The sequence below is a fragment of the Seriola dumerili genome, unplaced genomic scaffold (assembly GCF_002260705.1).
Source record: "Seriola dumerili isolate Sdu_G_001 unplaced genomic scaffold, Sdu_1.0 BDQW01000149.1, whole genome shotgun sequence".
Classification (NCBI taxonomy): domain Eukaryota; kingdom Metazoa; phylum Chordata; class Actinopteri; order Carangiformes; family Carangidae; genus Seriola; species Seriola dumerili.
The window spans coordinates 7,836,314-7,854,364 of record NW_019174404.1 but is presented as its reverse complement, the minus strand read 5'-3'; the positions used below and the strand labels follow the sequence as shown (position 1 = coordinate 7,854,364).

At 41.2% G+C, this 18,051-nt stretch overlaps 1 protein-coding gene across 2 annotated transcripts in view; it reads left to right on the top strand.

Moving 5' to 3' along the window:
- aqr (aquarius intron-binding spliceosomal factor) overlaps positions 1 to 17,568 on the top strand; it is a 46,596-nt gene extending 29,028 nt beyond the window's left edge. Inside the window, exons 28-36 of one of the 2 annotated variants that reach the window (XM_022751132.1) lie at positions 156 to 293; positions 401 to 472; positions 1,411 to 1,598; positions 1,728 to 1,899; positions 5,718 to 5,888; positions 11,670 to 11,755; positions 14,985 to 15,159; positions 16,402 to 16,512; positions 17,095 to 17,568. In XM_022751132.1, the coding sequence (XP_022606853.1) occupies positions 156 to 293; positions 401 to 472; positions 1,411 to 1,598; positions 1,728 to 1,899; positions 5,718 to 5,888; positions 11,670 to 11,755; positions 14,985 to 15,159; positions 16,402 to 16,512; positions 17,095 to 17,361 (1,380 nt within the window). In that variant the 3' untranslated portion in view covers positions 17,362 to 17,568. Of the gene's footprint in view, positions 1 to 155; positions 294 to 400; positions 473 to 1,410; positions 1,599 to 1,727; positions 1,900 to 5,717; positions 5,889 to 11,669; positions 11,756 to 14,984; positions 15,160 to 16,401; positions 16,513 to 17,091 lie in introns of both variants that reach the window. The other variant, XM_022751131.1, reaches the window with a different exon arrangement.
- Positions 17,569 to 18,051: the final 483 nt, after the last annotated feature.

The window sequence follows — 18,051 nt, the reverse complement described above, 5'->3', positions numbered from 1 at the left end:
CATATATACAAGTATACAAGTAGTTTTCAATTGCTTAGGTTGTGGTTTCTCTTGATTTGTTCCTGCTATGTGAGTCACGCCTGTTTATTAAACTTTTCTGTGTGCAGTGATTCACACCTGACACCCACTTTTTCTCTTGTCTACTACTCTGGAAGGAGTTTAGGGCCTTTGAGCTGCTGAGGAGTGGACTGGACCGCTCTAAGTATCTGCTAGTGAAGGAAGCCAAAATCATTGCTATGACCTGTACACATGCTGCACTCAAACGTCATGACCTGGTGGAGCTGGGATTTAAGGTAGACTCTTCTCAGTTGTCACAAAGATTTTACAACCTGGTTAAGCTTGTATTTACTCACATTACTATTCATAGTATTTGTGTTAAATTGCTGATTCTTTTCATCAGTACGACAACATCCTGATGGAAGAAGCTGCTCAGATTCTGGAGATCGAGACCTTCATCCCTCTATTGCTACAGGTAACTCTCTCCTGAATAACTCCTAAGGCTTTAATATGTGCATGCGGACTCAGTCTTCTATTACCTGACTTTCTCTGTTAAGGTCTGACTGATTGGCTCCAGACACAGTAATGGTACTTGTCTTTGGTTGTTGTGCCTAATTGTCCGAGATAGTACTGTCTGTTTACAGATGAGATCATTAAGCACATCAGCCTATCCAACAACTTTGCCAGAGCTCCTCTCTTTATCTCTCTCCTCTAGTTAGTCATAGCCAGAGCCTCTGCCAGGTATACGTCACAGTTAAACTATTTATTCCTCCTCTTCCCCTTCCCTTTCATTATCCAGCCATTCATCTCTTATCAGCTCTGGACTTACAAAGCTTGGTATATCAGATTTGTCTGAGGTCAAGACCCAAATAAACCACATCTAATTAGCAAAATCTGGCAGCATGATATAGACATAGTAAAGTACAGGCTGGCTTTGCATGCTTCACTGGCTTCCTGGACTTTAAAGGACCAGTGTGAAGGATTTAGAGGGATCTATTTGCAGAAATAGAATATAAAAAATCATAATTACATTTTCAATAGTGTGTAATCACCTGAAAGTAAAAATCGTTGTTTTAGTTAGCTTAGAATGAGCCCCTCATATCTACATATTCCACCGACATTTCTACAGTAGTCCAGAATGGACCAACCAAACACTGGCTCTAGAGAGGGCCTTTTGCCCTTTTCTGTTTCCTGAAGGCCACTGTAAGTTCTCCTACACGCTTGGAAAGGTAGGGGTGAGTAAGGGGAGGGGTATTCAGTTGGTTGCAGTCTGCTAACCTAATTAACTGTTCAAACTATACAATGCAAAATGGAAAAGTCTATATTTTACTGAGGTTCATACAGACCTCTGAATTTCATTTTAGTATAACTAACAGGTGCTCTTGCCACTTACTTTTCTTCCTCTCTCAACAGAACCCAGAGGACGGCTACAGCAGGCTGAAGCGTTGGATCATGATTGGAGACCACCACCAGTTGCCCCCTGTTATCAAGAACATGGCCTTCCAGAAGTACTCCAACATGGAGCAGTCTCTGTTCACCCGATTTGTGCGCCTTGGAGTGCCCACCATCGATCTGGATGCGCAGGGCCGTGCCCGTGCAAGGTGGGTCACCCTGGCAGAACTCCATAGAGTCCGTTTTGCTGACAGTCTTAGTGGTTGGTGTTCTCGTCTCACTAAATGGGCATACAGTAACAACAGTGTGTCTTGTGTTTCTGACTCCCTTCCCCACAGCCTGTGTAATCTGTACAACTGGCGCTACAAACACCTGGGGAACCTACCTCATGTCCAGCAACTGCCTGAGTTCCAGGTGCCCAACCCTGGCCTAACCTTTGACTTCCAGTTAATTAATGTGGAGGACTTCAATGGGGTGGGAGAATCCGAGCCCAACCCTTACTTCTACCAGGTCAGTAGTACACACTACAGAACGTAACTACACACACAGCACAACTGTTATTTGTAAAAACAATATAGTGCATACAAAATTTATCTGTGTTTACCTACCAGTGATAGCTCACTGGTTGGCAGACACATATGTTTTTTCTACTTTTGGAAATCCACTACAAGAATAAAACCATTATTCAAACCCAAACTTGAACCCAAAATGAAAATGAAAAACACTGGCATACGTCAAACAAAACTGGAATTAAATACTAAGGGTTGAAATGTTTTCACTTTGGGTTCATGCTGTAGGCAGCATGTGTGCATCACTTCAGTTTGGGTGACTGAACACCCAGTATATAACACCAATGTTCTGTATATCTGTAGCACAGGTGTACACACAATGTTGGAACAGCAGGAATTGTTCATGTTACAGAATGTATGGCAGCTTCCAAGCTCAATTTATACACTCCTTTACACATGCACACTTAGTTCCATCAGAGTAGAGAGCCATATTCTTTGCTGGCCTCCATTTCCTATGAATTGGTTGCTGCACAGCAGTTCATTCATTTTTAAAATTTAATGGTTTAGCTACCAGAACCATATGATAAATTCATAACCCTGCTTGGTCTGCAGCTAACACTGGCTGCCCAGCACAGACCAGTGTGTCTGTCCTTCAAACCAGGAACCAGATTGTGTTTCATTGTGACATTGCTGAGACACTCAAGACTGTGTGTGGGCTGGGGGCGGGGGTTATAGGTGTGTGTAAAAAAAAAATATATATATATATATTTACTTCTGCACCACACCAGCACAGGATCCCAAAGGTTGTCAAATATAACAACAGAATTACCATGTAAATGTTGATAGTCAAAAACTAGTTACTTTAATGGGAATATTTAGTGGCTCTAAAAAACTGTTCTTTTTTCTAAAGTAAGGAAGTTAAAAATAATTGTTATAGAGATATAAGATTTTTTTTTTTTTTTTTTTTTACCATAAACGCAACAGAGCTCATAGTAAACAAAGGCCCAGCATGAATTGATTCCAGGTAAAACTTTTCTTATCATTACAATATGTGACAAATAGCAAATAAATCAATTGAGACACTGAGGCTGCATGGCCAATGAACGTATTTCAGTGTTTCATGTTAGTGCACCATTTAACATTGTGCATGCTCATGTCCATAAAGCTTCTTATTGTTCTTAAATTCAGACCATGTGCACTTCTCGAGGCAGCAGGTCACATGAACCTCAACTCCATTTGCTTGTTGCCATTTTCTGGCTTTTCAAGGGAATTTACACACACACACACACACACGCATACACACACACACACACACACACACGCATGCACTTTGCAGGAGGGATAAATTGGACACTAGGGAAGCACTTGTATCCACTGAATGCTGAATGTCTGTCACAGCTGAACAAACACTGCACTACCCCTGTTTTACACGTACACAGGAACTGTACACCCATCGTACACACAAACAAGTATGTGCACACAGACACTCCACAGTCCAAAGGTCTGTTCCCGCTTCTCTGGCTCATTTGCTAAAGTACTTTCTGTATTGAGCCTCAGCCTGATGATAGTGCTTCCAAAGTTGTCAAATGCTTATCTAAATCCACATCTTCTGTTGTTAGAAAAAGGCTTTACTCAGCCACTAGGCTTGATAGTTGAGGTTTTTCTGCTTCACAAGCTACATTTTAAATTGAGCAATTGGCATGGTGGGCTTTACCCACAGGTTGTCTAGATTTATACCTTTTATTACCTTTTATGTGTATCTACACTACAAGCCTATCTCAGCTTCTGTCTTATCTTTGTCCCTTTCCCTGTTTCATCTCTCCATCCTCCACAGGCCTCATGCAGCCTTGAGCCACTGGCTCAAACTCCATTGGGTTGGGTCTGACCTTGTTGTTATGGTTACCAAGTTCTCTGAGGTGTTAGGGCATTATATTGCATTTATGTTAAACATGCACATGAGGTAGGGAAAGCTGGAAATGCCAGCCAGATGTCTACTTAGATATTACTCCTTCTGCGTGTGTGACTCATGCATATGTTAATGGTCCTCATGATCTTTTTGTCTCTGCAAACTGTAAAGCAACCTCATTAGTATGCTGAATGCAGTCAAATGCTCAACTGAAAACAGGGATGTACAGCAGCAACCTTGATCTTAAATCTCAAATGAAGTGGTGTCTTTACTGCCGCGTGTACTCTAGTTCTCGGTGAAACATGATGCCGGAACAGGACATAACAGTTAGAGTACAGCCAGGCCAAATACTCAACACTTGTGGGTGGATCAGTCATCTTGTCGCTCACATGCAGATAATGTTAAAACATCACTGTGATTTTCTACATTTTGTAGATAATTTTGAACATAATCACTTAAAAAAACAGACGCTCATACCCGACAGTCACTGCCAAACTTGAATAAAATATTGGTAGAAACATTGTGTTATCCTTAAAGATATGTATTTCTGCCATTTGGAGACAGGTAGAAGGGGAAGAAGAACAAAGGCTGTCAGGGTTTCTGATGTGTTGACTCCAGTGCAGCTGGACCAGGAACTGTTAATGAAGCTGCATAAATTATTATCAAAGATGTGAGGCTGCAGTCCAGGCTTAATTGAAACTGCATGAATAATGCATACTGTTACCTTTTTTTGGTCACATTTGAAGGGCAGAGTATAGCCTTAGAGCTAGGATGCACATGCACACGCTGAGGAATTTGTTGATTGTAAAGTAGGTGAATGATGTATGCAACTTTGGCCTTTACATTTAGTCACATTTGGAGGACAAACTCCTATGAGTTTAGTCCCAGGGCCTGGAGATTTGGAATTGGAAATGAGAGGTAAATAATTGTGCGTTTGAGTAGAATTTGATGGTCAAAGGTCAAAGTTACTGTGTCCTCAAAAACACGATTTTGACCATAACTCAAGAATTCATATTCTAATTATGACACAAATATATAATAGGACAAAATGAAAAAAGTGATGACATTTTATATCCAAATGGTCAAAACTTAGCGTCACTGTGACGTCATTATGTTCTGCAAAAACACTTCTGGCCATTATTCAACACTGTAACTCGGGAACAGAAAGGGAGATTGTGACCATATTTCCTGCAACGTTACTGGTTGTTGGAGGCATACAACCGTAAGGCAGCAATTCAAGCTTTTGGATAGAGTCTGGAAAATCCTGCCTTTCCCAATTCAAATGTAAATGCGATGATATAGGTATCGCATTATGATTATATTCAGCCATCAGAATGAGTAATGAAATTTTTGGTGATGCATTCTTTTGTCATACTTCTGAAAACACAATTACCACAATTATTCCCGGCTTAATGAATATCGAAGCCAGTGTAGAAATATGCCAGTCACCCTCCTTGCTTCTATGTATGGGATCCCAGAATGGGACATTTTGTCCCAGACCAGCTAGTGGTGGTGTTGAGCTGAGGCAATTAGTTCCAGCCCAAATCAGATGGCTACTCATGCATGAATGAGTGGGCTTTTATCTGGCTGGAAAGTTAAACACTTGACAGGCGAGAAAGGGCTAAAGCAAGATGTTACAAGAGAATGAGAAGAGCAAGGTGTCAAACACAGCAGACAGCCATGGATGTGCCGATAGGAAGAGAGACCCACGTATTTGGGCTTAGCTGGGCACAGTTCAGCTTAATTAACTGCTCTGATTAACTAGAAAGCCATATTGTTAAACAACAGGTTTTTTGAGGCCATTTTCCCAAACATTAGTTGTGTCCTTGTTGTATTACTGGTGTACAATATTGTATAGTTAAAATATAATAATAATAATCTCAGCCTCTCCTTTTCTCTCTTCTCCTATGAAGAACCTGGCAGAGGCAGAGTACTCTGTGGCTCTGTACATGTACATGCGTCTACTGGGCTACCCTGCTGACCGCATCAGTATCCTTACCACCTACAATGGGCAGAAACACCTGATCAGAGACGTCATCAACCAACGCTGTGCTGGCAATCCCTTCTTTGGACAGCCTAACAAGGTAAGGACACACATGTGCATGCAAGGAGTATGATCCAACCCATCCTCCCAAGTATCTCCTTATGAAATGCTATAGCAGCTTTTTTCAAAGGAATTATGGGTCTGAGTTTGTAAGCTGAAATGTGCTAATATGCAGCATCTTGTCATATAACAAGTTGTTCATGCTAATTTATTGATGAAGTGTTCAGTGAGGGGGCCAAACATCTAAATCAAATTGGTAAGGGAATGTAATAACATCCAAGTGTCACATCAGCACACAGCTTTCTTTGGCAGTATTGCTTTACATTGCAAATACTGTACTTGGCGGTCTATTAAGTATTCAGTCCTGTTTTGTGTGATTGCTTCACTTGATGTATTTTTTTTAACAAGGAAAGGGCCTTTTAATGCACCCGAAAAGCCATATAAATGACGTACACATTTCACAATTTGTGTAGCACCGAAACACACAACCAATTCCGCATGCATGAACAGTACATGCTCATAATATCACTTGAGGGTGACACATTTCTTCTCCTCTGTCAGGAAGGAATCCATAGTCCCAACAGACATGTTTTCACTTCACATATATGTGTAGGACTCACACTGGTTTTGTAGGGACATACCTAACACACATGACATGCACATGAACACATTTTTTTCACAGCCCCAGTTGTCAGCTGCTATCAATTCACCAACCTCTCATCCTCTTACAGTGAGAGAAATTCACAGCTTTCAATTCTCACAAGGCTTTTGCTGTTTCTGCCAACTGTTACCACAAACACCACTTCCCTGTTCCCTGTGCAATTTCAGTAGAATTATAACTAATTCTTTTTTTAAATTCTAACTACAAATTTCTCAACGGTCCTTTGTACTTGCAGTGTAACATACAGTAATCTTAGAATTTTAGTGACTCTACATGATTCCTTCTGGGTGGAAGATAAATTAGTGGCTCATTGAGATTGTTGATTTGCTTTATACAGTTTTAAGCAAAGCAAAAAATATATTTCATCATGGCATTCATTCCAGCTCCACCAAATCATGAGACCATTAAGACTGCTGCAGGTCATAAGACTCAAATAGAGCAGGACACTGCTTTGCCCTCTGTCCGCAACAGTGTTATTACCAGCCAATTGCATACCTCTGTAAATCAAACTCACTGAGGAGTGTGTGTGTGTTTGAGAAAAAAACGATTTAAAATGAGTATGGATGCTTAGAGAGTGGGTGTAAACTCTGTGTTGTGTTCATCCCTTAAGGATCACTGTTGGGATGTCTTCATCCAGCCCACATTATTCCCCTGAACTCCTCTTCCTTTCTTTCCTTTACACTGCGTTAAGTCAGCAACCCGCTGGCGCAGTTTCCCATCCCTGTTCTGTTTGTACTGCTAAATGCTTTTACCCGCTAGCCTCAGGTTATGCTTTCCTCTCTCTATTCTTTTTTCCTTATTCACATTCTCTCACCTTTCTTTGGTCTATGTTTTTCAGGCCTTTCACACACTTAACAATGTCACAGACTATTTAGGCATTCCAGAGAAAGTTGCAATATTGGAGTGAAAACAGCACATCACCCATCATTTGGAGTGTCATTGTGCCATAGTGACAGAGGCTCAGTATGTCTGTATTAATACTGGGGCCTGTTCAGACATGTTGCATATTTTTACTGTTCCTTGTGTAGTGTTAGTCATAAAGCAAAGTGCCTCTTCATACTGGCCAATGAAATTGTAGCATTACATGTCAATATGACAACATTCTTTACCTTTTGGGAATTTTATGGATAAGTAAATGTTGGTTTTATTTTATACAAACAACAACCAAAACCAACAATTTGTGAGTCTGTCAACAGATTTCAAAAATAGGTTGCGAATGTAAAAAAAAAAAAAAAGGCTAAATAATTAGCTCATACATATGAGCACTGTGGTTTTAGCAAACATGACTTTAGTGATTTAATAGTGCATTTTTTCACCAATTGTAGGTCTGTAGCACAAAGGGATGAGTTGTATCAGGCTTTGTTAGTAAGATCAATTAATTGTTGGTTTTCGTCTCTTCATGTGATTTGTTGACAATGATATAAAGCTAGAACATTACAAGATTTATCTTTTTCATGTATGAAGGTACAACAGAGTTGCAGCTAGTTGATATCATTAATTGTCTAATAAGAAGGTAGTATTGCATTTGTGTTAACAGTTTAGTTTAAATTAACGGTGCAGTCTAGGGCTGCACGATATGCAAAAAAATCATATTGTGATTATTTTGGCAGATATGTGATTTCAGTTGCAATGGTTGTTTTTTATTCCATTTTCACTGAAAATATATAAAAATGATGGGACTTTTGTTGGTCTTGTACCAAACAAAAATGTTCTTTTACATGGTGCTAACAATGCACGACAATGTTGTGACACATATTACATTTATCAAAAAAAATTGCAGCTCCTGCAATTTGGATATTGCACTTGGCCATGTTGCGATTTTGATTATTCTTCAATTAATTGTGCAGCCCTAGCGCATTCTACCACTCGCTGGGTTGGAGTGTTTAATGATCCCGTTGTTGTGTCTGTATTTTGTACTGTGCAATCTTACCTTGTTGCTCTTTCATCAAGTATGTCGCCTGTTTTGACAGCTATCTGGAAATTGTGCTTGGTCATGTTAAATGTCCTGCAGTGTTAAGACACAAAGCGCTATTCTGTGTGCTCATGGCCTTAGTCAGTATGTATGCCCAGTAATAAAGTGACAGGGGTGACAGGCTTTAGATTTGCTGAGAAGAAAGAAAGCCAGAGAGAGAGATGAAAAAGAGAAAGGGGCTCTTGTGGGAAAATGCTGAGCAGCTGAAAGGTCATGGCGCTGAGCACTGGGTCCACAGTGTGTCTGACAATGTGTCACAGTGGCTAAAACCAAGCAAATGTCAACAGCCAGCACACTTTACTGTCATGACTCTAATTAGACAGAAAAGAAGAGGGAGGCCAGTTAGCACCAGTCAGAGTCTTAAACTCAAATAAACACTAGCCTAAGCTGTCTACTGAATCCCAAACACAGCAGTTGGTATACATGTGCATGCGGTTATGTAGTTATGCATTTTTAATGATGTTTGGTTCTTTAGTTTACTCTGAATTTAATGGACAAAGTCCATTTGAGTTCCATTTCTTTTGGTGCTTTGTTTTAAACCCTAGGATAGTATTCATTCATCCAGGTCTCTAACCAAAACCTTATCACATAATTGAAAACTGGATTCAGTCTTAGTCTCAGCCCAAACAATGAAACACAGCTGAGATGGAGTTGTGAGTGATTGTGATAAAGTTAATCTGATTTAAGTTAGTTTGATCTACAGTTGAGGAGAGATGAATTAGAGGGGAAAACTCTGCCTGTTGAAGCTTCAAGTTCACCTTGTGCATCCCTCCTTTAATTAATTCCCATGGCTACACACACACATACACACACCTTCATAACAACAGAAAAGTAAGTTCTTCTAAGTAGCCAGAACTAGGATGTTGTGAAAAACGTAAGATCCACAGCTGACCATTAGCTAGGAGAGACAGTGTGTCATTGTCTTCATGGAAGTAATTGGCAGTCAAATAGCTTCTATTAGCAACAGCCTGTGTGCGTTTGTTTGTGTGTGCACAAATATGCACTTCATAGCAAAAATCTGTGTGTGTTTGTGTGCTTCTTTGTGTCCACAGACATACGTGTGCCACAATGACATGACCTCTGTAATTCACTCCCTAGAAGATTTCTCATAAATAACTAAACACCATGCAAATTGCTATGCCTTGGGGAGATTCTCTATCTGGGCTTCGTTGACACTGTCTGTGGACTAAGAATAACTCTCTCTCTCTTAAGCACCCCTTCTCTGCAAAACAAGTTTCACTGTTTCAGTTTAAACCTTGTAGACATAGCCCCTTAACTCCATAGTTATATCCTACTTCAGCAAATGTCTGTTGGAGTTATTCTGAGTATGTCACGATTGTGTGGACATGTGCATGCATGCATATCACGGCTGTGTGACTTGAGCATTAAACATTTGACTTGAACATACAGCCCTCATGCTATTGTAAACCTGCCATATTGTTGCCTCTGGTGCTGCACCTGTTCTACATAGCAACAGAGAGACCTAAATAAATATTGGTGTACTACCTCTACAGGCCCATTGCACTCTCTTTTACACACTCTGTCCACACTGCTTTCCTGTTACCCAAAAGGGATTTTTGACAGGTTTCTGCGGAGGGAGTTCCAGGATCTCTTAAAGTTGTATTAGCCCAAAGGGTATGACCACAGGATGATTTATTTAGCATGGGTGGTTCATGGGTGGTTGCTGTCGTCCTCAGCCTGTGTGGCTTCTTGATGGTAGCTGATGTCCTATTGATCCACTCTAGAGTGCAGATCTACAGAGGAAAAGCCAACCTTTTTCTGCTGGGCTTTTGGTTTACCTACATGTAGCCTATATAACCTCACAGCAAAGGACTGGCATGTTTTGTTTTTATAACCTCTATTTGCACGTAGTTTTACATTAAGTAGATTAAACCTAACAGCATTCCTTCCAACCATCTTGGTTGTCGTTGCCATTACTGGGCAGAGATGCTGGTTTTTCCTTATTTGTATCCTTATTTTATATTTTTCTTGAAATGATATCCTCAATGTTACTTAATATTGAAACATGGGACTCTCCCTGATGATGGAATGAAACTAAATATTACAGTCCCCTTAAGCCTTGGCTGCTGTTGCTATGGAGAGGATGTAAAAAAAAAAATTAAGCCAGATGATTGGATGTTTCTTGCTGAAATGCACCTTGGGAATTGTAGTAAACTCAAAAAGTATTTTTGAACACATTTGTTCGTCTTTTATGCTGATGACCAATCCAAGGTGTAGAAATGCTCCAACTGTGAGTCATGTGAATAATATAACATCTTCTGTGGGAAAATGAATGGAACTTTTACTTCTGGAACCAGGGGCGTCTAAAGTAGCTCTCCAACTTGGCAACTCTGTTAAAGATGGACATGAAGTCCAGGCTATACGCATCTGAGAATTTTTTTTATTGACAGAACTTGTGCTCTATCAATACACTCTTCAACACTGTCATTGGTTGTGCACAGATGTGGATGACAAAGGCTGTGGCAGCAATGCCATGGCATAGGAGCTAGAATTATTAGCTAATATTACATAGAGTATAGTAATACTCTGTGTATTATGAGTTTCAAGTTTCAAGAGCAAGTGCAGTATGTTGTCTTTATAATGTAAGTCATGACAGCACTGACAAAGTCAAAACACAGCTCTGTTCTTCATGTACAGGAATAAGTATACTTCTCTGCAAGACAGGATTACCAGTTTACGAAAGCAAATTGGCTGACACAAATTTCCTTTTGCTTTGAAAAAAAAAATCCCATAGAGAGACACTTCTCCTCTATTCTGTCTCCCTGAAATAATCTCTGATCCAGTCGAGCAGCGTGGCCCCCAGTACCCTGGCCCTGAGTCTCAAGGGCCCAGGTAAGAGGCTAGTTATGGCAAATGCCCTCTAAGCCGTATTAGCCCCGCTGGCTGCCCATGTGGCCAACAGCGATAACGGCAATAACAAGAAAACACAGTCACCGTCGCTCATCTTTCCCCCCTCAAAAATAAATAAAGAAAAAGAATTTAAGACGGAAAGCAGTCTCGCTCATGTTTCTAAACATTTCAGCTAAATCCCTACACCTACCTAAAATGCAAACACTCATTTACTTTGCAAAATACATGCTGCCATTGCTTAGTTAGCATATCTTTGATATTTATGTGTATTTGTATCTTTTTTGTTCATTAATGAAAATGTTTGTGTGTCTATGCAGGTGACAACAGTGGACAGGTTCCAGGGTCAGCAGAATGACTACATCATCCTCTCACTGGTCCGCACCAAAGCTGTGGGACACCTGAGGTAATTACTTCAATACATGCCAAGCAGAAAAACTTACCTGACCCAAAATAGACATCTTCAGCAGCTATTCTACTACAAATATACTCGTGTACTAAGAACGACACCTAAGATACACATCCTCCAGGGAAAAAACACAGCAGAAATGTAGGCACTTAACTCTCTGGAGACAGCTGCTCTCAGGAGGCGTTGTCTCTTTGTGATGTGTAACTACTGAATGCAGTTTGCTAAAGGACAAAAAACAATAACACTGTGCCTGTCTTGAAGAATGTATAAGCTTAATTTGAGACAGAGGGTGTTTCAGGACAGGATGCAAGCATGTCTGTGGAGCTGCCTGTACCTTTTGTCCTGGTTAAGAGAAGCCATTGTGCTCTGATGATTGGGTTGAGAATATCAAACAAAGAGCGCCGCTCTCATCATATAACAAACCATATAACAGTGATTAAGTGTCATGATGGTTAACCAAACTGCAGTGGTTGGTTTTATGTCTTTTCATTCCATGTCCCATTGCTCTCCGCTTAACTATAGTCCCTTGCTGGCCTCTCTTCTTAGTCTTCAACTCGGTCTCCTTATCTCTCTGCTCCTCACTGCCGCCTCCTTCCTCATTTCCTTGAATTGATTCGTAGTGAAATGGCCTTTCACTCCTCGGCTGCCATGAGATCCTGATGAGCTCTTCACACTTAATATGCTGCATGTTTTAATACCAGACAATTGAGACTGAACTCTTCCACAGTACTTAAGCTTGCCATGCTGGCCTCTGGCTGTGATGTACAGTGGCTGCTGTTGGAATTGTGCTGCTCACAGCTCTATCACAGTTGCGCTGCCAGTGCATTCATCCATCCTCACATTGGACAGTCTGCAAATTGGAACCCCGATGCAAATAATAACTCATTCCTTTTGTAGCTAAATACATGTCCCTCCCATCAACACCCCATCCTTTAGCATGGTCAGTTTTAACTGGCAGAGAAAAACACTTAAAAACTCTATTTTGATCTTTCCTCATCTCATAGATAAGGCAATGACTTGATACTGCTGAGTGCAGCGGGCCACAGAAAGTGGTAGTTTATCTTGCTAGCAGCACCCGCTCTCCTCTCAGCATCATTCATTTGATCTTGTCTTACAATGGATATTACACCCTGCCTTGAACACATTCTCAGCTCCACACCGTGTGGGCTGGCTGTCAAATGCATCCCTGTAACAATATGTGATACAGTTGCAGTTATCAATATAGGGGGGTTTGTGCAGCTTCCTCTGGACTCACAAAAGGCTTTACACAACTTTTTAGACTTATACAGTAGTACTGCCCAAGACGTGTAAATAGATTTAAATGTATAAAATCAGCCTGCTTCCCCTTAAATAACAGAGCAATTAAAATACCAGTAAATGTCTTGTTATCCAGTTTTTCATAGTCATGCTCTAACTTAATATTCATTCATATCTTGGTGTCCCTGACACTTCTGAATGGGCAGTTGAGTGGTTGGAAAATCAGTTATTCATGGGAAATGCTTGTGCTGTCCATTGTGTTTTTCACATACTGGGATCACTGTGGCATACCACTGATTTTACCACAATTCACAATCCTCCTCCTCCTGCATCTCTCCTCATGGCAATCTGCTGCCGTGACAACCACAGGGGACACAGCTGACCATATGATGAGCTGACCCTTGCTTTCACTGGAGAAGCATTCCTGCTGATACACACAGGCACATTCACATGTAGGAGCACACTCTTTGACAGGGAAGCACAGATCCAGACACGCTCTGACATGTACACACACATACACATGTGGGAACACACACACAAACGGTACTCATCCACTTTGCCCTGCCATGTCACAGCACAGCCCAGGTGGGCGTCTCTCAGTTGTGCCAGGTCCACAGGCTATCATGCTTTGTGATTGGTTCATCTCTTCTAGAGCTCTGTGCTCATTGGTTGTAGGCTTTTGTAGTTTGTCTCTGTGGAGATGTTGTGCTTTCAAGTTTCATCTTGTACCATGCAACCTCTCTCACTCCAAATGTGCAGTAACATTTCATTTAAATCTATAGGCCGCACACATTAACTCACTCACAAACACTGCACAATGGTTTCCATGAGCCTTTTTTTCTTCTACGTACTGATGGAACTCATCATGCATATTGCAAGGATTAATCCTCTTAATCTCATGAAGTGCTAGGGTGGACTCCATATTCCACTTTTTTTTGGCTGCATGTCAGTGTGTGTACTGTATGTGTTAATGTGTATTTGTAAGTGCATCTGTACAAGCATGACAGTGTGCCAAATTCTTCTACATCAAACCTAAGACTGTTTTCAGTGTCATGACAGATGCATGAGTAAGCTAGAGACTTGCTCCCCCTCAGAGGCTCTGCCATCTTCCATGCTCTGTGGTTCTCAATAAACCAAGATGCATTTGTCTCATAGTGTTGATTTATAGGCAATCTAAATGGTCATATTTTGCAGACCTCCATTAGGTTGCCCATACAAACGATATGAAGATTTATTATACACTAAAAGGTTGACACATACCCCTCCTTTTTTTTCTTCTTTTTTTTTTGTTCACTTTGTGAAATATCACATTTTTGTGGCTTTTAGAAGCTCTCTTCTTGCATGTGTATTGTATAAAACTTGTGGATAATACAACATAAAAGGTGGATGTGTACTATGAGAATAGTGTTCTTACACAATAGAATGTAGCCTAACTTTGGTCTTACCGTTTGTTCAAATTCAGAGCTTGCTGTGTATATTTTTCTGAGTTGTTTAACCTGGATATATAGACATTGAGTGGCATTCCTCTACAGTGGGGCAGATAAATAACCACTTTGGGTATTACAGCAAGCCATGCAGGACTCCTCCATTCTCTGGGAAATGATTCGTCCGTCTCTAATCTCTTAATTCTACTGGAGTGCAAGAAAAAGTAATATATCTGCACTCTCCCACCTCTCCCTCTCTTTGTCTGCCCTTTGCCTCCCATTCCTTTATTTCTCTCTCAGCTTCTATAACAGTCCCCCCTCACCTACTGCTGCTTATCCTTCACTAAACCTCTCACCTCCTACACAACACTGCAATTTTCCTTCCTTTACTTGATCCTTCCACTTTGATCCCTTTTACTTCAGTGTTTGTTTTTGCTCCTACACATGATTTCTTCTCCTCTTATAATTTCACCCCCACCTCTGTCACTTCTTCGATTTTTTTTTTCCCTCTTGTGTCAAACCAATTTTCAACTTTTTCCCCACAGGGATGTGAGGCGTCTGGTAGTGGCCATGTCAAGAGCCAGACTGGGTCTGTACATCTTTGCCCGGGTGTCACTGTTCCAGAACTGCTTCGAGCTGACTCCAGCCTTCAACCAGCTCACAGCCAGACCTCTGCAGCTGCATATCAGACCGCACGAGTACTACAGCCAGGAACAGCCTGTAAGTAAACACACATGCATGCACACCAGTTTCTTGAAGCACAATAATCTTCTACTCTGTTGAATGTGGATGATTATGAGGTTCTCAAGCTCCAGATTTGTAGACAAGAACCAAGCTTACTCATGCCACTGCTGCCACAGCCCCCTGACTCTGTCTAATCCTGCCTCTATATTCTGAATGGCATCTTCATCCTCACTGGTCCTAAGCCTTACTGCAGCTTTACCCATAGGCCCATCCGTTAACGGCCATCTGCAGGCATGGGAAACACGGGCCTGGCTATAATTAACCCCCGAAGGTCAGAAAGCGAAACCACTCTCCCAAATCCCGCCAGGCCAGCATGAGACGACTGTTGTCTGGTCACTGTGTCTCACTGACTGGCGTGTGTGGCAACAGGGGTGTCTAAAATACCCCATAGCCTGTGACACTTCCTCTGACTCTAGAGTGTTGATCCCCATGAGGGACAGCTCTTTTGGGCACACACATGTGGCCCCTGCTTAGCCCGTCTATCTGGAGTCAGTAAACCCCTGCTGCTTACACGCAGATGCAGAGTAAAAGTCAGATTTTGTCTGGCAAACACTGGACCAGAACTGTCACAGGATACTTAACAATGCTGATACAGAGGCATTTATAAAAAAATAAAGGACAACACTGCTGCTTAATGCTCCATATGGATATATACATATTTACAGCACGATGAGAGAGGACTGAACAGATGTCAAATGTGATGTCTGCTCACTCAATCACTGAGCACATTAACACAGTGATGTTTGTACGGACAGTTTTACAGCAATAAAATCACACACAGTTAAGTTTTAAAGTACTGAATCCGTCAGTGCATTCACCTCGACATGATGCCCAAAGGGCCGATGTGAGCATCACCCCTGTATTTAGGAGGTAACAGCCCAGCAGATTGAATATTCTGCTCACCTAACTCCTCAGTTTAGGCTGGAAGACTCTGTCTGCATACTAATTTGATCAAATTACAAACTCTGCATCCTCGACTCCTTTTGATAGTACGTGAGCAGAGATTGCTGGAGGCAGCAACCGAGAAATTTGCTTTCACATAGCAAGTGAATTGTAATTTCCCTGAACATTTTGCCTCAGATCAATAGTTTAGCAGGTGGTGCCTGAAAGAACGACTGCTAACAAGACAGATATATTACTTCGTCATTCCTCTCGCACAACAACATGGATTCGAAACAATCTTTCTCTAACTGATAAATTTTTGTTTCTTCTCCTCAGAGAGATGCTTCAGGACAGCCAGACCAAATCCTCAAGAACATGCCAGAGATGGCCAACCTGGTGTATAATATGTACATGCACATGATCCAGACCTCCCAGAAGTACAGACAGGTAAGAATGTTTGTTAAATACAATAATGATATAATACTGTATCACGGTAATGTCAGCTTCTCTTCTATGATACACCTGAGACCATTTAAAACTGGTACTTTTGCTATGTGGTGTACACACACAAATCTCTGTTTAAGTTCTTATAAGTCATGTTACATTAAGCAGTCACGCGCTCTCCCTGGTCACTATCTTGGTATTTTGTGACCCTTATTCTTTCAACAGAGTAAATGGGTCAGATACAAAAGAACTGTTGCAGTTGTGTATGTGGAGAAGAGAATTAACAGGCCATAAGCCAAGCATATCAAATGTGGAGCTTGAGTGACTTTTCAACTGTATATTCAGTGTCACATATTGTATTTTGTGTTCACTTAAAGAGGATTATAGCATGGTAGAGAGGCAAAAAAGACTATTAAGGGAGAGAGACCTATTTGCTCTGATGGTATCTAAAGATCATTGCCCTCAACATGGAATATATCCCAGCAGAATGCACATAGGTTTGATATTTTGTTCTAGAATATTGAAAATAAACGTGGAAATACACTAATTCTGCATTTTGAATATTTTCCTTTCTCTCCTTAGCAGCAACAGCAGAAACTGGCTCAGCCTCCACAACAAACCAAGACAGATGCTGTGGTGGAGAAAGAGCCAGCTAGAACTGGGGACCTGCAGGAAGAAACCCCCATGGAGCAGGAAAACCCAGAAGGAGAGGTAAGCTCAGCGCCAAACTCTGAGGACACCAGTGAGAAGGAAGAAAATCAAGATACAGTGGGCCATGCTAAGATGCCAGAGCATCCAGGAAGAGACAGCGACAGCGATGGAGAGGACAGCGGGGAAGAGAAAGCGCAATAGAGCATCCTCAGATGGGACTACTGTCAAATTAAGGGGCTCAGTTATTGAGGGGACCAGGACTGTCCCTTAAGAAAAGATTAGTATGGAGTAAGTGATTCTGACTTTGTTTTTCACTGAAAGGAGATCTTCATGATAATAATGCTTCATTTTCTAGAAAATTTGATTTTGTAACCATCAGTACTTTTATATTAAAAAATGGAAACCCTTCATTGTCTGTGACATGATTTACTATATGTGCACCCACCACAGCTTATAATACTCTTTAAGAGACTGTAATCTATATATCTCTCTCCCACGCACATGCTGAAAGACAAATACATTGTATAGTCAATATGTTTAAGCCTTGTCAAAATCTCTGTCATGATACTTCAGCCATTCATCTGTTTCCCTCCTCTGCTTTAAGCACAACTCAAATCTGATTGGCTCAGGCTATACCAGCTCCACAAGCTGCAACTAAGCTGCATTTGTAGGTCAGTCACTTCACCCAGGGGCCAGTGTGCATGCTAGAGGATTTCATCTTGCCCTCTGGATGTACACAGTCACTCAACCAGCAAGCCTTACACCCTCTGCCATTCATAACTTTGCGTGGAGTAGTCAGTACAGTGCTCCGCAGAAGTGATCGCATCAGCTGGGTTAGGGTTGAGGTTTAACGACTAAATTTAAGGAAACAAACAACCATTCAGAAGCCAA